The sequence below is a fragment of the Pan troglodytes genome, chromosome 12, assembly GCF_028858775.2.
Source record: "Pan troglodytes isolate AG18354 chromosome 12, NHGRI_mPanTro3-v2.0_pri, whole genome shotgun sequence".
Taxonomy (NCBI): domain Eukaryota; kingdom Metazoa; phylum Chordata; class Mammalia; order Primates; family Hominidae; genus Pan; species Pan troglodytes.
The window spans coordinates 16421181-16444053 of NC_072410.2; the positions used below are offsets into that span (position 1 = coordinate 16421181).

Consider the following 22873-nt stretch of genomic DNA (forward strand, 5'->3'; position numbering starts at 1 on the left):
TGAGCTTAGATCGTGCCATTACACTCCAGCCCAGGCGATAGTGAGAGACTCCGTCTCAAAAAAAAAAAAAAAAAGACAATTTATTTAACGCTGTAATGATCTATATAGTAAAAAGAGCAATTACTGTATTGATACTCAAATACCTGTCAGTTATTTACTTATAATTTGGAAATGGTATGTCTAATTTGAGAAATTACAACTGTTAATTAAATAATGAAATTACTATATAGTAAAAAGAGCAATTACTGTATTGATACTCAAATACCTGTCAGTTATTTACTTATAATTTGGAAATGGTATGTCTAATTTGAGAAATTACAACTGTTAATTAAATAATGAAATTATATGATCAGGAAGAAACTACAAAATAGTCTCCCAACTTTATCCTGGTTTATTTTGAAATGTGCACCTATAATCACTAATCTTATATTTATCCTGTGATTGGAGGGCTGGAAATAACTGGGAATAAGACATCATTTGAGAGGTTAAGCATGAAGTATAGGAAGTATGCAGGATAAAAATAAGCATTAGATGATTCATAATTTATAACATGGGGAATAAGAATTATTAGAAGTTGAATGTGGAAGATGAAGCTTGAAATAAAATTATTTTGTTTTGAATTAAATGAACCATGATTATTCACAGTGCAGTAAGTGTGTATCATCTGATATTTTCATATTACAGTTTTGATAGTGCTCTTCAGTCTGCGAAATCTTTGGGTGGAAATGATGAACTGTCAGCTACTTTCTTAGAAATGAAAGGACATTTCTACATGCATGCAGGTTCTCTGCTCTTGAAGATGGGTCAGCATGGTAATAATGTTCAATGGCGAGCTCTTTCTGAGCTGGCTGCGTTGTGCTATCTCATAGCATTTCAGGTAAATCTTCCACTTGGAGCAATTGACATTTCACGGAGTCTTGATGTGTTTGAAATGAAGGTGTGCTCTGGTATGTAATGACAATATGTGAACAAACCTGTGGAATTAAAGTTAAAATGAAATAGTCAATTTGATACAGTGGAAAATAACTAAGCATACGCAATACTGGTGAGGCTGGTGAAACAGGGATGTTGAGTGCACTCTTGTCGAAAGCCTGCATTGCCATGATTTGTTTGTACACAAATTTGAAGAGTTTGATCTTTTTACTCTGCCATTTTTGGGAACATGATAAAGATGTAATCTCGTATTATGGGTAAACTTGATTCAAAAAGATGTGTTACTTGGACAAAATCCTAATAAGTAGATGTAGGGCAATGGCTTTATAGCCTATGATAGAAGAATATGATTGCAGTTTAACATGTTAATTGAAACACATGTATATAACATTTATGACTGTATTGTGTATATGTAACAGTATATCTATTAATCTTTGAAAACATAAAACCTTTTTTTATTTTTTATTTTTTTATTTTTTTTGAGACCAAGTCTCTCTCTGTCGCCAGGCTGGAGTGCAGTGGCGTGATCTCGGCTCACTGCAGCCTCCACCTCCTGGGTTCAAGTGATTCTCCTGCCTCAGCCTCCCGAGTAGCTGGGACTACAGGCCCGTGCTACCAAGCCCAGCTAATTTTTTGTATTTTTAATAGAGATGGGGTTTCACCATGTTGGCCAGGATGGTCGCAATCTCTTGACCTCGTGATCTACCTGCCTTGGTCTCCCAAAGTGCTGGGATTACAGGCGCGAGGCACTGCGCCTGGCGCGCCTGGCTTTTTTTTTTTTTTTTTTTTTTTTTGAGATAGAGTCTCGCTCTGTCGCCCAGGCTGGAGTGCAGTGGCACGATCTCGGCTCACTGCAAGCTCCACCTCCCGAGTTCACGCCATTTTCCTGCCTCAGCCTCCTGAGTAGCTGGGACTACAGGCACCCGCCACCACGCCTGGCTAATTTTTTTTTGTACTTTTAGTAGAGACGGGGTTTCACCATGTTAGCCAGGATGGTCTCAATCTCCTGACCTAGTCATCCACCTGCCTCGGCCTCCCAAAGTGCTGGGATTACAGGCGTGAGCCACCATGCCCGGCCTTTTTTTTTTTTTTTTTTTTTTTAATGAGCTTGCATAACTTTTGAAAGGAAAAGAAATAAGCAGTCTTCCAAAAAAGCATTAAACCAGGCTTAGAAAAATGATTAATTTTAGAGAAGGATTTTTTGCTTAGGGAGGGAAAAAAAAGGATTCATTACTTTTAGAGAAGGCCCCTCCTAATATAAATCTTTTTTTCTTTTTGAGACGGAGTTTTGCTCTTGTTGCCCAGGCTGGAGTGCAATGGCGCCATCTGGCTCACTGCAATCTCCGCCTCCCGGGTTCAAGCGATTGTCCTGCTTCAGCCTCCCGAGTAGCTGGGATTACAGGCACACGCCACCACGCCCATCTAATTTTGTATTTTTAGTAGAGACGAGGTTTCTCCATGTTGGTCAGGCTGGTCTTGAGCTCCTGAACTCAGGTGATCTGCGCATCTCGTCCTCTCAAAGTGCTGGGATTACAGGCAGTGAGCCACCATGCCCTGCCTAATATAAATCTTTTTATTTTTATTTGAGACGGAGTCTCGCTCTGTCATCAGGCTGGAGTGCAGTGGGGCAATCTCAACTCACTGCAACCTGTGTCTCCTGGGTTCAAGTGATTCTCCTGCTTCAGTCTGTCACGTATCCGGGATTACAGGCACACACCACCATGCCTGGCTAATTTTTTGTATTTTTTAATAGAGATGGGGTTTCACCATGTTAGCCAGGATGGTCTCAATCTTCTGACCTCGTGATCCACCGGACTCGGCCTCTCAAAGTGCTGGGATTACAGGCATGAGCCATTGAGCCCAGCCTGTAAATCTTTTAAAAACACCGTTGATAGTTCACATGTTAAGTGCTAATATTTGCTCAGTAGAAACTTCTGTGTTCATAAGGAATGGATTAGTGAAAATTAATGGATTTAGTGAGGTTCACTAGGTAATACAAACATTAAAAGGTTCTTATAGAAATTCTCAAGTAACTGATAGTTCTTATTTTTATTTATTTTATTTTTTTTTTGAGACGGAGTCTCACTCTGTTGCCCAGGCTGGAGCACAGTGGCACGACCTCGGCTCACTGCAAGCTCCGCCTCCTGGGTTCACGCCATTCTCCTGCCTCAGCCTCCCGAGTAGCTGGGACTACAGGCACCCACCACCACGCCTGGCTAATTTTTTTGTATTTTCAGTAGAGATGGGGTTTCACCGTGTTAGCCAGGATGGTCTCAATCTCCTGACCTCATGATCCGCCCACCTTGGCCTCCCAAAGTGCTGGCATTACAGGCGTGAGCCACCACGCCCTGCCAATAGTTCTTATTTTTAATGGAAACTTTAAAATTTATCTGTCTGTGTGTCTATTAGAGTCTTGCTGTGTCACCCAGGCTGGAGTGCAGTTGCGTAATCGTAGCTCACCGTAACATTGAACTGGGCTCAAGCTTCCCAGAGTGCTGGGATTATAGGTGTGAGCTACTGCGCACAGCCTAAAATTTTTTGATATGTAGTTTTGGGAGGCAGAGTCTCACTCTTGCTCTGGCTGGAGTGCAGTGGCATGATCATAGCTCACTGCATCCTCGAACTCCTGGGCTCAAGTGATCCTCACCTGCTTCAGCCTCAGCTCAGTAGCTGGGACTACAGGTGCCTGCCACCATGCCTGGCTACATTGTTAAATTTTTTGTAAAGACAAGGTCTTGCTATGTTTCCCAGGCTGGTTGGTCTTGAACTCCTGGCTTCAAGTGATCCTTCTGCCTTGCCCTCCCAAAGTGCTGAGATTACAGGTATGAGCCACCACACCTGACTGTGAACTTTTAATCATAAAAAGTTAGTTTCCCTCTTAATCCATTCACTCAGGTCTCCTTTCCTAGATGACAGCTACTGTTAGGAGTTTCTTGGGTTCAGAAATATTTTTTGCATATGCAAATGTGCAATACATTCTTTCTCTGCTTTTAAAAAATATTGTGCCTCAATGTGGGTGTGCTTTACCTATTGCCAGATGCCTTGCTTTTCTAAATGTTTCCTCATTGTCCCACTTCAGCACAGAGATACCTACCTCAGTCTTTATTAACTACCACATATTTCTGTAGAATGCATATATAATAGAAACATCTTAGATGCTTGTATTTTATTTGATCAGTTTATTTTAAAGCTTAATGATCAAATGATTATAAGCATAAAATGTAGGTTATGTGCTGGCATTTGGGTATGTAAGAATTGGCTAACTTTTATGGCAAGATTTTCAGACTCTTAATCAGAGGAATACTGTGGTTCTAGTAAGTGCATCTGCATTGCTGTTAGGTAGTTAACAAAGTATCTTGAAACCTTTTAGTTAAGATGAGGAAATAGCCAGGCGTGGTGGCTCACACCTATAATCTTAGCACTTTGGGAGGCTGAGGCGGGCGGATCACTTGAGGTCAGGAGTTTGAGACCGTCCTGACCAACATGGTCAAACCCCATCTCTACTAAAAATAGAAAAATTAGCCACGCATGGTGGCGGGTGCCTGTAGTCCCAGCTACTTGAGAGGCCGAGACAGGAGAATTGCTTGAAACCAGGAGGCGGAGGTTGCAGTGAGCCGAGATCGTGCCACTGCAGCACTGCAGCCTGGCAACAGAGTGAGACTCCATCTCAAAAAAAAAAAAAAAGGAAATAGTGAATTGAGATGATTTGATTGAGTGGATTCACAACTAATTAACTGGTCACAAATTCAACTGTTGAATAATTTTGTAAAAGAGGCCGGGTTTATGAATTGAGGTCAGTTTGAAAACAAAAAGAATGATGTCAACATTTTGTTTCTTATTTTGTGTGCTCTTTTCAACATATAGATGACAAACTTTGACATGATGTTTAGAAAACTTGTGAGTAAAAGGATAGGCGATACGAATATTTCTAAAATTCAAAATCAGAAGCTTTTAGGTTCATAAATCATATATTTTGAAAAATGAGCATATTTGGAAAGAATTATATATACATGGTTTAAAATTCTGGCGGCTCTTAAGAATATGCTATGAAGACTCCTTTCTGTTCCCTAGTTATTTACTTTCTCCACCCCCAAAGAAACTAATGTTATTGCTTTCTTGTGTGTTCTTCAGGAAATGTTTTATGCATCTCCAAGTAAACACACATATATCCCCTGTCTTTAAAAGAAGGAGGAAAACATTTGAACATTGCATTTACTTTATTTCCATTAACTGTATCTTAGAGATGTTTCCATGTCAGTATATATAAAGGGTATTCTCATTAGTTTGGATGCTTGCATATTATTCCATTGTATGGATGTACTGTAGTTTTGGAGTTTTTAAAACCAGGGTCCTAAAGCCAGGACATTAGCTTGCTTTTACTTTTTTTTTTTAATGCTACTTCAAGTAATTTAGCAATGATTAACTTGTGCCATGAATTCCTGAAAGAATTGCAGTATCAAAGTATATCTGTGCATTTATAATTTTTAGAGCTGTTGCCAAATATCTAACCCTAAAGAGGTTGTATCAAATTACATTTCCACCACCAATTAAGAAAGTGGTGATAGAATTAAAAGCCGATGCTCTAGTCACCCATATAGTTACTTTTGGCATGTTTCTAGTAAGTGGGCATTGCCTATGACTGGACGTTTTCAGTGATGGACATTCATTACTTTTCAAGATAGCCCAGTGCATCTTTAGGTGGTTTGGCTCTTGGTACTTCCTTATATAGAATAAAAATATTCTTCAAGCCTTCTACCTGTTGGTCTTGTTTCTTCTTTTGATGATTTCTTTTATAAAATAATTTTAATATTTGAAGGCAGCTGTCACGTCTTCCCTTTGCCATTCTATTCATCATGCTTTTTTTTTTATAGGTTATTGCATTAGGATCTCTTTAATTTCCTGGTTGTCCCATTTATTCCAGTGCTATCCCCTATTATCCATACTCTGAAAATGTGTTATCTACAATGTGGCATTTCCAAGTGTCATTTTACCTGTACTTTTTAAAGTAGGGTGTCATATCTACTCAAATAGGACAACATCTGCTGTTGTCCTATTTATGCAGGGTAGAAAAGTAATGTAATTAAATTTTCCATTTCTCTGAATGTAACATGAATGTGCTTTTAGTAGAAACTAATTTCTCAGAGCTGCTCTGTGTATGCTTTTTTTTTTTTTTCTTTTGTTGGAGATAGGGTCTCACTCTGTCGCCCAAGCTGGAGCACAGTGGCATGATCATGGCTCACTGCAGCCTTGACCTCCTGGGTTTAAGTGATCCTCCTGCCTCAGCCTCCTGAGTAGCTGGGACCACAGGTGTGTGTCACCACGCCTGGCTAATTAAAAAAAACTTTTTTTAGAGATAGGGTCTCACCGTGTTGTTCAGGCTGGTCTTGAACTCTGGGCTCAAGTGATCCCCCCACCTTGGCCTCCCAAAGTGCTGGGATTACAGGTGTGAGCCAACATGTCTGGCCCCTCTCTTTTTTTTTTTTTTTTTTTTTTTGCGATGGAGTCTCACTCTTTCACCCAGGCCAGAGTGCAATGGCGCAGTCTTGGCGCGCTAAAACGTCTGCCTCCCAGGTTCAAGCTATCCTTGTGCCTCAGCCTCCCATGTAGCTGGAATTAACAGGTGTGTGCCACCACGCCTGGCTCTTTGTTTTTTTTTATTATTTTTAGTAGAGACTGGGTTTCACCATGTTGGCCAGGCTGGTCTCGAACTCCTGACCTCAAGTGATCAGCCCACCTTGGCCTCCCAGAGTGTTGGGATTACAGGTGTGAGCCACCACACCTCTACCTGGCCTGTCTTTCATAGGTTATATAAATTCCTTGGTTCCCAGTTTTTGCAGTCTTTTCCAATTCAGTTTAATTAATGGTTAACTGTTCATTCATTATCAAAAAAAGTACAGTGTAATAGATAAGACCATGTTACTATTAGAAGTATGGGTATCATCAAATTAAGATTTTTGATTCTAAAATTATTAGGTTCCAAGACCAAAGATTAAATTAATAAAAGGTGAAGCTAGACAAAATCTGCTGGAAATGATGGCCTGTGACCGACTGAGCCAATCAGGTAATAGTAATATTAAACTAATTTAATTTAAAAAGAAAAAGGAATTTCTGTTAAGGCATATCTTATGATAAAATCTCCATCTGTCCAGGAGATAATTTGTCAAAATTATTTCTTTTCGCCGTATCAGTTAAGAGCAATAGGTATGGAAGAGATGTGAAGAAATAGCACATTCTTTTAAAAAAAAGAATATTTGATATTGTTTGTTCCTATGTGGAGAGGATTTCTTAACTCTTTCTTCATCTGGCTGCTAGAGCCTCTATCCTGAATATTTAGTCACTTCCTGAACTAAGTATAATTATTGGTTTGCCAACCATTTAACACCAGCTGATTCTAAAAACACTGCTGTGGGGATATAAAGATGAAGAAGATACGGATCTGTCTTAAAGAGCTGAGAGCACAGTGAGGAAGATAGAAGATATATACTTACCTTATATTAGGCTCTTGGAATTTGTGGATTTTTCCCCCCATTTTTGGCTTGGGATGAATCCTAAAGGTCTGTTGCATATTACCTGTGATTTTGCTAAGATACAAACTTTAAGGTAGTTAGATGGCCATTGAATCAAGCAGTGAACTGAAGAAACATAATGCTTTCTATAAGGAGCAGTTTTGATATAAAATTGGATGAATTTTGTAAAGAGCAAGATGTAATATTAAATCAAGGTTATTACAAGCTTTGGTGTATAGTTAGGCTGTTGGCCAGAGCTCACATTGCTCTTTTATTCCATAGCCCACTTTTTTTGTGGGAGTTAGGCTTTCAGTCCTTAAAGTGACTTTCTACTTTTTTCCTTTTCTCTTTTCCTTCTACCCTTGCAGGGCTCTCATAAGTGCCTTTGCATGGTGTCACAGTTGGATGAAAATTGCCTGTATTTTTTTTTATGTCTTTGATCTGGGCATCCCGAGGGTGCCTCTGTAAGTGTGCTGAGACACAACTGTGTAGTGGTAACCAAACCTAATTGCCCAGCAGAATTAACTCGAAGGAGGGTTTTTAAAAAAAGTTCAATTGAAATATAATTCATGTACCATACGCTTCACCCATTTAAAGTGTACAGTTCAGTGGCTTTTACTGTGTTCGTAGAGTATTACCACTGTCACCACAGTCAGTTTTAGAAGATTTTCATCACTCCATGAGGAATTCCTTACCTGTTAGCAGTTACTCCCCATTTTACCCAAACCTCTCAGCCTTGGCAACCGCTCATCTGTCTCTGTAGGTTTGCCTCTTCTGAACATTTCACATAAATGGAATCATATAGTATGTGGTCTTTTGTGACTGGCTTCTTTCATTTAGCAAGGTTTTCAAGGTTCATCTGTGTTATAGCATGTATCAGTATTTTATCCGAGACTATGATTTTTTGATTGCTTACTGTAAACCTATGGCATAAAAATCTCTGGGAATGAGGCCTGGAAATCTTTTTTTTTTTTTTCCTGAGACAGAGTCTTACTCTGTCGCCCAGGCTGGAGTGCAGTGGCGTGATCTCGGCTCACTGCAAGCTCCGCCTCCCGGGTTCACGCCATTCTCCTCCCTCAGCCTCCCCAGTAGCTGGGACTACAGGCGCCCGCCACCAGGGCCGGCTAATTTTTGTGTGTGTGTGTGTGTGTTTTTAGTAGAGACGGAGTTTCACTGTGTTAGCCAGGATGTTCTTGATCTCCTGACCTCATTATCCACCCAGCTTGGCCTCCCAAAGTGCTGGGATTACAAGCATGAGCCACCGTGCCCAGCTGGAAATAATTCTTAAAAGCTGTTTAAAGGAGGATTCTGATGAGCCAGGTTTAGAAATCAGTGTATCAGATCAGAGAATAAGAGCTTGTCCCGGTTCTCCTATGGCCACTTAAATCCAGACCTTTTCATCTAAAATGCAAATACGTTTGGCATTTTTCATACACATTCCTGTCTTTTTTCCCCCTTCTGCTGTCTTATGTAGATACTGAGAATATTAAACCTGTACTCTTTTCATTTGCTACATAAGCACCCATTTTGTTGTCCAGCTGTATTTTTTGGGTTGGAGGGTTAGGTCTGCAGTAATCATGTTATTTCCCCTTTGGGTATACAAATGAGACAACGTGAGCAAATACAATCTGTATTTTTAAAGTGATGGAAATAAATTTTTTTTTCAGGGCACATGTTGCTAAACTTAAGTCGTGGCAAGCAAGATTTTTTAAAAGAGGTTGTTGAAACTTTTGCCAACAAAAGCGGGCAGTCTGCATTATATGATGCTCTGTTTTCTAGTCAGTCACCTAAGGATACATCTTTTCTTGGTAGCGATGATATTGGAAACATTGATGTACGAGAACCAGAGCTTGAAGATTTGGCTAGATACGATGTTGGTAAGTTATATGTTTCAGAGGAAATGGTCTCCGTCTTAATTCTTATAAATTGCCCATAATCTTATTACCCAGAAATAACGACTTAATATTTTCCTGTATTCCTTTTGTGTGTGGGTTGGGCTGGGGGGAGTTTGAATGTGGTGCTGTGGGAGTGGCATGTATTTTTTGTTGTTGTTGTTGTTTTTGAGACGAAGTTTTGCTCTTGTCGCCCATGCTGGAGTGCAGTGGTGCGCTCTCGGCTCACTGTAACCTCTGCCTCCCGGGTTCAAGTAATTCTACTGCCTCAGTCTCCCAAGTAGCGGGATTACAAATGCCCACCACCACGCCCGGCTAATTTTTTGTATTTTTAGTAGAGACGGGGTTTCATCATGTTGGTCAGGCTGGTCTCAAACTCCTGACCTCAGGTGATCCATCTGCCTTGGCCTCCCAAAGTGCTGGGATTACAGGTGTGAGCCACCGCGACCAGCTTGTTGTATTTTGAGACAGGGTCTCGCTGTGTCACCTGGGCTGGAGTGTAGTGGCGTGATAGTAGGTCACTGCTGCCTTGAACTTCTGGGCTCAAGGGATTCTCTTGCCTCAGCCTCCTGAGTAGCTGGTACCATAGGCACATGCCACTCGGCCCAGATAATTTTTTTTTTTTAATTGGTAGAGACAGGGTCTCCCTTTGTTGCCCAGGCTAGTCTCCAACTCCTAGGCTCAAGTGATCCTCCTGCCTAAGCCCCCCAAAGTGTTGGGATTAGGCCCGACACCGTGGCTCATATCTGTAATCCCAGCACTTTGGGAGGCCGAGGCGGGCAGATCACCTGAGATCAGGAGTTCGAGACCATGCTGGCCAACATGGTGAAACCCCGTCTCTACTAAAAATACAAAAATTACCCGGGGGTGGTGGCATGTGCCTGTAGTCCCTACTCAGGAGGCTGAGGCAGGAGAATCGCTTCAACCCGGGAGGTGGAGGTTGCAGTGAGCCAAGATCACACTGCTGCACGACAGCCTGGGCGACAGAGCGAGACTTCGTCTCAAAAACAAAAAGTGTTGGAATTATAGGCATGAGCCACTGCATCTGGCCATATTTTTCATCTAAATGGTTATGTATGATTTATCTTGCTTCCTTCATGAATTCTCTCCCATAGTCTCTGTATTAAAACTATAAATATCACTTTTATTGGCAATATAATCTTTTTTATGAAGTAGTCATAATTTGCTTGCTACTTTCTGTTATTGGGCATCCAAGTTTTCTCAACTTTTCCACTGTTAATAATCATACTCTGATAAAAACTTCAACAAAAAGTGTCTTCATGGCAAGTTATTTCCATAGAGATACCTAAAAACAGAATTACTGAGACAAAGGACATGAACATCTTTAAGTCTTGCAAATTGCCAAAATGACAAAAAGATTATACCTCTTCATGCTTCCAGAAGCACATAACCTTTTCTTTTCTTTTCTTTTCTTTTTTTTGAGACAGAGTCTTGCTCTGTCACCCAGGCTGGAGCGCAGTGGCGCAATCTCGGCTCACTGCAACTTCCGCCTGCCAGGTTCAAGCAATTGTCTTGCCTCAGCCTCCCAAGTAGCTGGGACTATAGGCACGTGACACCGTGCTCGGCTAATTTTTTGTATTTTTAGTAGAGACGGAGTTTCACCATGCTGGCCAGGCTGGTTTCGAACTCCTGACTGCGCATAACCTTTTCAATATTGACTTTCTTGTAGAAAAACAGATTTCTTTACTGTACCAATGGATTAATATAGTGGTGTTCCATTGCTTTAATGACTTAAAGGAAAACCCATTGTTTTGGGGTTTCTTATTAGGTTAGGTGTTCTTTATTTGGCTTTTGTCAGTTGATTTTGGTTTATTGAGTTCTAGTCAGTGTCATTTTTTAAGATGGACTTAAACATTCTTCATCACTATTATTTTTATTAAAATTTCTAGAAATAATCAAGTGAGAATGCATTTAATAAGAACATGAGATTTTGCCTAACATAGAATTCCCTCCAGCTTTGATATAGAAAAGCAGTTATATAATTAAGAGATATATATAATGTGAATTGTTTATGTTGGCAAAACTAATGGCACAAAGAAAAATTTCAAACCCTTAAGCCAATTTTTAAATTTTATTTCAGGTGCTATTCGAGCACATAATGGTAGTCTTCAGCACCTTACTTGGCTTGGCTTACAGTGGAATTCATTGCCTGCTTTACCTGGAATCCGAAAATGGCTAAAACAGCTTTTCCATCATTTGCCCCATGAAACCTCAAGGCTTGAAACAAATGCGCCTGAATCAATATGTATTTTAGATCTTGAAGTAAGCAAAGATTTTAACAAATTAAATATTCTGAATTTTGTTTAATTTTTTTTTCTAACTTAACTTTTCCTTAAATAAAACAGGTATTTCTCCTTGGAGTAGTATATACCAGCCACTTACAATTAAAGGAGAAATGTAATTCTGATCACAGCTCCTATCAGCCGTTATGCCTGCCCCTTCCTGTATGTAAACAGCTTTGTACAGAAAGACAAAAATCTTGGTGGGATGCGGTTTGTACTCTGATTCACAGAAAAGCACTGTAAGTAGTAAAACAAAAATATTGCTTTCACTTAGTGTGTAGGTTTTACCAGGGATTTAATCCTCATGTGAAGATTTAATTTGTCATGTGACCCATTAACATATATGTATGTAAGCGCTGAACTGTGTATTTAGAAAGCAATTTTAGTAAATTGAACTATTTTTTAGACCTGGAAACATAGCAAAATTGAGACTTCTAGTTCAGCATGGAATAAACACTCTAAGAGCCCAGGAAAAACATGGCCTTCAGCCTGCTCTGCTTGTACATTGGGCAAAATGCCTTCAGAAAATGGTGAGTTTTAAAGTATAAGCATTTTTAAAGAACATTACCTTAATTTTTTAAAATCATGCACTTTTTATTGAAAGTTTTTTTGTTCTGGAAACAGCAGCTTGGTCATATTATGACAGATGTGTTTTTTATTGCTGCAAAATAGTTAATGTAGTTAAATATAAGCACTTAGAGGAGCAATGCCTGGCACACAGTGAATGTTACATATTAGCTGAGCTGTTACTGTTATTCCTTAATAATTAAGTTCTGATAATTATTCAGCCTGAAAATTAAAAAAAAATTTAGCACAAGGCTTTGTAGGTAAGACCATTATAGATCTTTCTAAATATTTAAGGTGTGTTTTGTGTCACCATTAGGTGTAGATGGTCAGCCTTTTGAACAAACTGACACTACAGAAGAGGCAGGTTTCAGCTATCTAAAAAGGGCAACTGTTAAAAAGTAGTTGGGATTGCTAAGTTAGGGTGGTATCATTAGAAGTATTTAAAAGTTGAGTGTAGAGGCCGGGTGCGGTGGCTCACACCTGTAATCCCAGCACGTTAGGAGGCCGAGGCGGGCAGATCACAAGGTCAGGAGATCGAGATCATTCCTGGCTAACACGGTGAAACCCCATCTCTACTAAAAATACAAAAAAAACTCTACTAAAACTACAAAATTAGCCAGACATGGTGGCAGGTGCCTGTAATCCCAGCTACTTGGGAAGCTGAGGCAGGAGAATTGCTTGAACCTGCACGGCAGAGGTTGCAGTGAGTTCACTGGTATTAAGGTGGTTTAGTTATTACAGTATTTGGAAGTTGAACAAATGACTATTGAGATACCATTTGGTTTTGACTTGAAATTTTAGCCAGTTCTTACAACTTGTAAATGAACTTTAGATATAATCATGTGTGTTCCTTAAAGTTGTGTGCTTTTAACTTTTTTTTTTAGGGCAGCGGTCTTAATTTTTATGATCAACAAGAATACATAGGGAGAAGTGTTCATTATTGGAAGAAAGTTTTGCCATTGTTGAAGATAATAAAGAAGAACAGTATTCCTGAACCTATTGATCCTCTGTTTAAACATTTTCATAGTGTAGACATTCAGGTAACAGAGTTCCTTTATGAATTTATTGGAGATGGGAATTTCCAGTTTATAAACAAAGAAGTGGAGCTATAAACTGCTTAAATTAATTGCCTTGTTATTTAACGGTAATCTTGTTTTGTAAATTCACTAGCTCTCACGGATAAGATATGACAGAGAAGAATAATGAGATGTTTGTCTCTTAAGATCATATAAAATCTTTGGAAAATCATTTGGGTTTTATATTCTGAGTATAAACAATTTGACTAAAAACTATTCTGTGTGTTTAGGCATCAGAAATTGTTGAATGTGAAGAAGACGCACACATAACTTTTGCTGTATTGGATGCAGTAAATGGAAATATAGAAGATGCTGTGACTGCTTTTGAATCTATACAAAGTGTTGTTTCTTATTGGAATCTTGCACTGGTAAGTAGATGCGGTACTTGAGCTAAAAGTTTTGTTTATTTATTTATTATTTCTTTTAAAAGACGGGGTTTCTCTGTTGGCCGGGCTAGAGTGCAGTGGCACAATCTTGGCTCACTGCAACCTCTGCTTCCCAGGCTCAAGCGATTCTTGTGCCTCAGCTCCCGAGTTGCTGGGATTACAGGCATGAGCCACCATGCGTGGCCAAGCTGAAAGTTTTTTGTTTTAAAAAGCTAATGATTTCATAAAAGCACTATTTGTATAGATTTTTCACAGGAAGGCAGAAGACATTGCAAATGATGCCCTTTCTCCTGAAGAACAAGAAGAATGCAGAAATTATCTGACAAAGACCAGGGACTACCTAATAAAGATTATAGATGACAGTGATTCAAATCTTTCAGTGGTGAAGAAAGTAAGTAGCAGGTTGTTGTATGTATGTTCTTACTGATAACCCACTGGTCAGTGTTTTTGCGTTGGTCTTATATTTTGGTAATTTCAAAAATACTCAGTAATATGTTGTTATTAATGCACAGAAGGGATGTGTGTGTCTAAATGCTTACATTTGCTTGCTTTGTCTTAGGTTTGGTGTGTCTTTTTAAACTTGGGAATCTAGGTATATGCTCTTAAAAAGTACTTCTTGGGGAATTAGAAAAGATTTCTAAGATAAGACATTGATTTTGTTATCTTAGCAGTTTAATCAAAACAAATATTATAACCTCAGGACTAATTCTTAATGAACTTTGCTGAAATTGAAAGTTGTTGCTGACAACTTAAGAGCTTTTCTTCTCATCATCATCAGCCATTATGAACGCCCTTGTTTTCTTGCTGTCAGCTGTTTGAGATTGTCATGATGATGTTAAATTATGTTCAGTCTTCTGAGTGTTTTGTTGATTAATTTGTGTTACTACTCTTTTATTAGGATTTATGTTGTCTGGTGTATTGTAGCATCTGTATTTCTGTCACCATTGAAAATCAGTTAGAAAACATCAGTAACTTATTTTGTTCACTTGGAAAAGCTTTCCAAGTTAACATTCCTCTACAATTATCATGGTTAACAGAAGTAATAGAAAGAGCATGGACTTTAGAATCAGAAGATGTTAGATTGTACAACACTTTTCTGTGTTCATGAAGAAAAAAATAGAATAAAGACAAAAAAATAAAAATAATAATACAAAACAACAGAAAAACAAAGAAAAAAGATAATTAAAAAACACCTTCACGTGTATTATTATTTAAAGTGTAAAGTGCTTATTAAAGTGACAAAAATGTAAATAAGATAAAATATATCATTTTAGAGTTTTTACTTTTGGAATTTTTTGCAAATGAAAGCCCTTAATTAATGTCTTTTATTTTGAGTTGCCTGTGCCCCTGGAGTCTGTAAAAGAGATGCTGAAGTCAGTCCTGCAGGAACTCGAAGCCTATAGTGAAGGAGGTCCTCTCTATACAAATGGTTCTTTGCGAAATGCAGATTCAGAAATAAAACATTCTCCACCGTCTCCTACCGGATATTCACTATCACCAAGTAAAAGTTACAAGGTAAACAGGAAAGAATGGAATCATTTCATTGTGAAATTGTTTCTAAGTGTTTTAAATGCTCTTTTGTTATTTTTATTTTTTTTTTTAGTATTCTCCCAAAATACCACGTCGATGGACAGAAGATCAGATTTCTTTACTGAAAATGATTGGCCAACAAGTAGAGGCCATTAAGGTAAGTCACTTAATTTCTCTAGCTGTACTTTTTATTCCAAGATTCCTTCCCTGGCCACTCTCTCACTTTTTTTCTGAAGCTGGTCAGAATGTCCCCTTGCCATCCAAATAGTATGGCAAGGGGACATTTTGGTCTTTTTTTTTTTTTTAAGGCAGGGTCTTGTTGTGCAAGCTGGAGTACAGTGGTATGATCACAGCTTACTGCGGCTTTGACCTCCTAGCTCAAGAGAGGCTCTTGGCTCAGCCTGCCACGAAGCCAGGACTACAGACAGTCACACGCCACTAGGCCCAGCTAATTGTATTTTTTGTAGAGATGGGATTTTGCCATGTTGCCCAGGGTGGCCTTGAACTCCTGGCTCAAACAATCATCCTGCTTCAGCCTCCCAAAGTGCTGGGATTGCAGGTGTGAGCCACTGTGCCCAGCCTACATACCTTGGTCTTGACCCTTTACCATATTTTGTTTTGTTTTGTTTTGAGATGGAGTCTCACTCTGTTGCCCAGTCTGGAGTGCAATGATGTGATCTTGGCTCACTGCAACCTCCACCTCCCAGGTTCAAGTGACTCTCCTGCCTCAGCCTCCCGAGTAGCTGGGATTACAGGCACCCGCCACCAGGCCCAGCTAATTTTTGTATTTTTAGTAGACACAGAGTTTCACCATGTTGGCCAGGCTGGTTTTGAACTTCTGACCTCAGGTGATCTGCCCGCCTTGGCCTCCCAAAGTGCTGGGATTACAGGTGTAAACCACCGCACCCAGCCCTTTACCGTATTTTTGAAAGTACTTTATGTGTCTCTCTCCTCATCTTCCACAAAATTTGAGACCTTCAAGGGTAGAAACTGTTTTATTTAAAATATAAGAGTTCCTGACACAGAGAAGGTTCCCGAGTGATTGAAGTGCTACAATGTACTAATCATACTCTGGTCTATGAGTTCATTCCCAGATTAGCTGTGGATTACATGTGTTTCAAATGTATAGCTAGGAATCGAAAAGTGGTCTGAGCTTCAAAAAGTCTTACTATATTTTAATACTTCCATATGAATTTGACTTCATTATGTACGGAAATACTTATGTATATATATCTTATTTTAACAATAGGGTTCAAAGGAGCTTGACTTTTTTGGAATTGGAAATAAAAGTAGGTTCTTTCATGTTTATCAAGCAAGAACTAAATTACTCATACTGCTAAAGTTACATCAAGGATATGCTGATGTGTGGCAATTATTACAGTGTGATCAGCAGTATTTGCAAATTAAGAGAATACTATTTGGTGAGGAAGACATTTTTGAATTTGCACAAAAATTTTGAATGTTAATTCTGTGTAGTCGTGGCCTATGACAATTACATACAATTTTGACTTAACATACAGGTTTCCGGCTCCCAACATTGTATTCTGTGGAAGTATAGTGGAGCACTAGTCCATGAGCTTGAAAAGCTTGGTACTAGTACTGACTCTGCCATTAATTAATGATCTTGGGCCAGTCACTTCCTTTGTGACTGTTTGGCTTCTTATCTTTAAAATGAGAGAATTATTGAAGCCAGTTCTCATCACACTGAATGTTAAAAATTACAGTTACAGCAGTGATTGCAAATTCAAAGCTCTGGTGCGGATACCAACAGTGACCATAAAGTTTTCTAGGTGATTCCACTAGTTTCTTATTTCTTGGATGTGTATGTGTAGCATCTGGACTAGGCACTGTAGATGGATAAGTGGGGGAAATTTTATTTAGCTTGAAAATTGAGATAGTTTTGGACCTCATGGTTAGGTCTTTCTGGGAAATTTTTATTTGAGACACTTGTAGAAAAAGAAAGCAGACATGCTAGATCTGTCCCTGACCTCACTTGTTAGAACTGATCGGATTCCTGGGCTGATACAGAGAAGTTTGAAACTTTTCAAAATTTACCTGTTTTCTGATACCACTACAGTTTCTTTGGAAAAAGAATTTCCTGTTAAGTGTCTGTTTTGTAAGGGGACATTTTGTAGGTTCTAGGGTTGGGTATGGTGCTGTCATTTAGTTTTCTTCAGCAGAGATCAGGTAGCCACATAGCTACACTAGACGGCATTGTATCTATCTGCTGTCTTGTCAAGGCAGCAGAGTTGTGTTAAGAAAACATTTTTGGAGTCAGATCTGGTTCAAATTCCAGCTGTTATTCCCTGCATCCGTTTCTCTCATTTTAAGATAGGAGCTAATATTGTTTACCTAACAGTGTAGATGGTATAAAAATTAAGAGTTTAAGTGCATTGGACGTATTATTATATACATAATAAATTCTCTGCAGCTACTACTTTTTTCCCTTTCCTGGTGGAGCATTTGAACATCACCTTGAGAATTAGTTGTATTTTGTTTGAACACAGGGTTAAGTGAAAAGCTAATTTGGGGAGGTGATTTGGAATGTCAGGTAGTCCAGATTGCAGTGTAGAAAGAACACACTGAAAGGATGGTCAGTGTAATGTTAGAGGACTGTGAAAGTTGGGGAAAGAAGTTGAGTTTGTAGGTACTTGTTTTTTTGAGCAGGGAATTGTCTTGGCTGGAGGTGAACGTCAGAAAGGTTAATATAGGCAAGTGTAGAATGGAAATGAAGGTGTGATCATTTAGGAGGTTATTTGTTTAGGTGAGAGAGTTAATGAATTAGGTTTTGTATTAATGAATGAAAATGGGAGCAGATAAATTTTTAACAAATTAAGAATCATATTTTAAAATCAGCACCAGGTACCTAGAACTCATTGGCAAATAGAAACTTTCAAAAGATATAATCAGGTCCGGGCGTGGTGGGTCACACCTATAATCCCAGCACTTTGGGAGGCTGAGGTGGTGGATCACTTGAGGTCAGGAGTTCAAGACTAGCCTGGCAAACATGGTGAAACCCCATCTCTACTATTATACAAAAAATTAGCCGGGCGTGCTGGCTGACGCCTGTAATCCCAGCTACTCGGGAGGCTGAGGTGGGAGAATTGCTTGAGCCCAGGAGGTGGAGGTTGCGGCGAGCCAAGATTGTGCCATTGCACTCCAGCCTGGACGACAGATCGAGACACCATCTCAAAAAAGAAAAAATCAGTTATTTAAATTTAAAAGAGTAAGTTTCCCCAGCACTGTTTCTGGCATGATATAATTAAATGATTAAAATTATTTGATATTTTTTTCTTCCAATAGAAAGAAATGCAGGAGTCGCAACTAAATAGCAGTAAGTCAGCATCCCGTCATCGTTGGCCCACAGAGAATTATGGACCAGACTCGGTGCCTGATGGATATCAGGGGTCACAGACATTTCATGGGGCTCCACTAACAGGTGAGCTGGCAAGTGGATAATCGCATATTTTAGTAAAACTACTTTACTTCCCTCTTTTAAGTAGATAACGTGTGAAATCACCTTGTTTATATATGTTTGTTAATATACATGTCAACGTCTGTTTATCTGTGACTTCAAAAGCTGTATTTGGTGTTACGGAGATTTTTATAATCCCAAGCAGAAAAAACGAGCCGTATGTGATCACGTGTATATAAAGGCTTAAAGAACACTTAATCCACACCTCAGATGAGCTGAGATGAGATTATTCCTTAAATTGAAAAATGTTATTGAATAGAGTTATGCACTAAGAAATGCTTAATTAAGAACCTACACCTCTGGGGAATTATTTTGATGATAATGATGAGAGGCAGGACATTATATAGGAAATCTTACTTAATTTGAAATATTATGGTTATATAAAGAAAGAAAAGGAGTTTGGACCTGAATCATACTGGGTTTTTAAGTTCTGCTCTATCACTTACTATAATAGCTGTGTAAGTTAACCTGTCTAAATGTGGAGATAATACTTGCCTTACATAATTACTATGAGCATTTGTGTATGTGCAGGTGGGCGTGGGTGTGTATCAGACATTTATTAGAGTATAGAGTAAACAGTTAATTAACTAAAGTTACTAATAGTGTTTACTGTGGGTTGGCTACGTGCAAAAGTGCTTTGTGAATGTAATTTGATTTAATTACAGTAACTTAGAATGGCCGGTACCATTATTAATCCCTTTTTTATAAATAAGGAAATGGATAAAGAAAGGTTAGGTAACTTACTCATTATTATACAGCTAGTTATTGATAGAGCCGAGATTCACACTCCAGTGGTGTAACTCCAAAGCACTTGCCAGTATAATACATTGCTCCCAGGCAGCCAGAAATAACAAAATTGTTCCTTTTACGTACGACAGACTTCTGAAATGGTAGTAGTAGTGCCCTTTTTTTTTTCTCTTTTTAGCCCAGGAAAGATTTAGAATAAAATGCAGTTTAGATGAGCACATTTGTGTGATGGTTCATATAGTTAAGGCAACCCCACTAGCCTTTTGTGATAGTATCTTCTCAACACAAGCAAAATAACAGAAAATCTTTGTGAAGTCAAGCTTATTAAATGTCGTAAGTCATAGATAAGTATATGAAATGTCTAACGTTCAAACCTTGTTTTCTTAAAACCTTACACATCATATAGGTCCTTGTAAGAGGATAAACAAACCGGCTAGCCTTTCCTGGGGCTTTTTTAGTGATGTGTGCAGTCAGTTATTTGGTGCCTTGTGGGTCATGATTTCTATTTCTTCTGTGTACAGGCATAAAAGGTCTTCTGTTCTTATACAAGCATGTAAATCCAACATTCTCATTGTCTCATTTTATTCTTGCAATGACCCTGTGAAATGTGTAGAAGCAGCACATCCTCATTTTACAATTGAGAAACATGGAGACTCCAAATGGATTATTTACAGGTTCACAAAACAGCTTTGTGGCACTGAAAGGGCGAGAGCCAAGATCTCCTGATTTCTGTTCCTGTGTTCATAGATTCTTTTTCCTTAATAAAAGTAAACATACATCAAGATGGTCCTTGTTTTTTTAAAATAAGATGATTAAAATTAAAGATTAATGAGCTCATAGGAGATACTCAGAAGTACTGAACAGGGTGAAGAAAACTAAAAACTAACCACCTTATTAACATTTCTTATATTTGAGAGCATTTCCTTCTGGTTCTTTCTCTATACATATAGTATTTTTTATGAGATTGTTACCATGTTACTATGTTGTGTGTAGATGAGCTAGCCTGTTTTTTAAATGTTACTTTAGTTCTGAGCATTTTTAAACTTAAATGTTTTTTGAATATTAAGGAGTTCATGGTATCCCATCACATGGAAGTACTGTAAATTCTGTTCCTTTATTTATGTGGTTTCTGGTTTATGCCATTACAAATTCTAGGACACTGTCCTAGTTTTGTAGGGTATTCCAAATATTCAGTTTATGCTCTTACCACTAGTATCTGATAGTGCCATTTTCGCACTTTTGCTAATGCTGACTTACTAGTTTATAAAATCCTTTGCCAATTTGTAGGAACAAAAGTGATATCAATTTTTAAGTTTTTTTAATACTAGTCATGCTCAACAATTCATGCAAATGGCAGTTGGTAGTTTTGCCATCTTCAACGTGGGTACCTTCCAGTTGTTTGGTTTCTTGGTAAAACTCACACAAAACAGATGGAGAAGAGTTTTTGTATATCAACATGAATGTTAATGTGATTTTTTTAAAGCCAACGAACACATTTGTGTTCCTTGTGAGATCCTGTGCATGAATTTTTCAGGTAATTTTTTTGACCTGAACATTCTCATAATAGCCTCAATTTGCACAATGCAACCTCGTCATTTTGCAGATTTTCAAGGCTCACTTCAAAAACATGTTCCTTGAGGCCTATTAACATTTCTTTTCCAAATTGTCCATTCATACGGTGCTTTAAAAAATTAGATTACTTTTAGTGGATTTATTAGAGCCGCACAGTTTAGAGTCAGTAGTCAATTAAAGTCCCTACTTAAACTTCAGACTAAGATTTTTTTTTTATTTAATATTTTATTTTTTCTTTTTGCTTTCATGCAGACAGACATCTTGCAAGACTTTAAGATTCTTGGGCCATTTCTGTCAGGTTGTTCTGTGTTCTGTGCCTGCTTCCTCCCCATAGTAATTTCAAAATAGCTATCCTCACCTCTGTAAGGTTTCCAAAATCAAACTTGGGCTTCTGGCTAGCCTTTTCTAGGTCTTGATTTTTCAGTGCTTTCCAGAGGCAATTGTTTGGAACCTCTTGGCACAGTTTCTGTTTCTTCTTCCATGTACAGGCATAAAAGGTCTTTTGGTTGTTTTCTGGTAAAACTATCATAAAACAGTTCAAGCAAATGACTATTGGTAGTTTTGTCATTAACATGGGTGCCTTCTAGTCGTTTTGTTTCCTGGTAAAACAGACCAAACAGAGGGAGCAGACAGTTTGTACATCTGTATGAGTGTTGATGTGCTTTTTATTTTAAGCCAGGGAACACATTTTATGTTATTTATGACATCCTTTCCATGAATTTGTCAGGTGATTTTTGAGCTGAACATTCTCAGTAATAGCTTTAGTTTACAAAATACAACCTAGTCTTTCTGCAGATTTTCTAGGCCCACTTCAAATGCATTGACCATCAGATGGCATCTTGGTTCCTTACGTCCTTTCTGTGACTGAATGTCCATAATTCCACATCATACTGATCTTTCTCAGAAAAGGCAACAGTTACTTTCTTCTTTATTCCTTTTTTAATGCTTGTGAGGTAGTTCTTGTTGATCACAGCGATGCTATTCTCTTATTCTTCATGTCATATTTAGCAATTTTTTTCTAGTTTGTCATTTGATAATCTTGATTGGTGTATTTTGATGTACAGAAATTTAAAATGTATGTAGTTAAATCTTTCTTTAATTTCTATTGCCTTTGTATTTATAGCTCTTGCCTAGATAGTCTTAACTGTAGTATAGACTTTAACAGTGTTTTCTTTCTTTCTTTTTTTTTAGTTGCAACTACTGGCCCTTCAGTATATTATAGTCAGTCACCAGCATATAATTCCCAGTATCTTCTCAGACCAGCAGCTAATGTTACTCCCACAAAGGTAACAAAGGAATAATTTATACATTTATAATTATTTTCTTTTTAAATTGTTTAGGGTTCCTTCAAATAAATTCAAGAGAGCAGTTCACTATTAAAACTTTTATGTCCCTTAAAATGTAGATATTTTAAATTTATCTCCAAATACAGAAATTATCCTTCTTAGTCACCTTATTTTTGTGTTAATAAGTGTGAATATTTAGAATATTTTAAAAATGGGAGTGGTGGTGGTGGATCCTTCATCGTTCTGTTTTAACAGAAATAGAACTGTAATGCCCTTGCTGACCCACTATGTGGTAAGTACTTTCAGGCCTGATACAGCTATATATATAACAATTGATTGAAGACTCAATATTACAGTGGTAGTTGAATGTGACAGCTTTGAGGACAGAGTGTTGGGGTGCATTTAGACCCTTGCTCTTCTGCTTATTTTGACCACAGGCAAGTTTCTTAACCTCTCAATGCCTCAGTTGCCTCACGTGTAAAATGAGGATAATAATAATACCTTAATTCATAGGGTTTTTGAGGATATTAAAATGAGATAATAATGTAAAGTGCTTAGAACAGTGCCCAGCTGGCGCATTAATAAATGCTCAATAAATGT

General features: G+C 38.3%; 1 protein-coding gene across 15 annotated transcripts in view; it reads left to right on the forward strand.

Annotated features, from left to right (window-relative positions):
* Positions 1-22873, forward strand: part of LOC129135439 (RANBP2-like and GRIP domain-containing protein 5/6) — a 78010-nt gene that overhangs the window by 21169 nt on the left and 33968 nt on the right. For 12 of the 15 annotated variants that reach the window (XR_008546490.2, XR_008546491.2, XR_008546492.2 and 9 more), the window contains 13 exons: positions 685-877; positions 6907-6994; positions 9107-9316; positions 11433-11614; positions 11698-11873; positions 12041-12164; positions 13086-13241; positions 13508-13645; positions 13908-14054; positions 14999-15178; positions 15267-15350; positions 18497-18632; positions 22179-22273. Coding sequence is in view for 12 of the 15 variants with exons in the window: in XM_054678704.1 (XP_054534679.1) it covers positions 685-877; positions 6907-6994; positions 9107-9316; positions 11433-11614; positions 11698-11873; positions 12041-12164; positions 13086-13241; positions 13508-13645; positions 13908-14054; positions 14999-15178; positions 15267-15350; positions 18497-18632; positions 22179-22273 (1909 nt within the window). In the remaining 3 variants the exon portion in view is untranslated. Of the gene's footprint in view, positions 1-684; positions 878-3053; positions 6241-6906; positions 6995-9106; positions 9317-11432; positions 11615-11697; positions 11874-12040; positions 12165-13085; positions 13242-13507; positions 13646-13907; positions 14055-14998; positions 15179-15266; positions 15351-18496; positions 18633-20028; positions 22148-22178; positions 22274-22873 lie in introns of those variants that run through there. The other 3 variants (XM_054678713.2, XM_063789455.1, XM_054678712.1) reach the window with 3 other exon arrangements.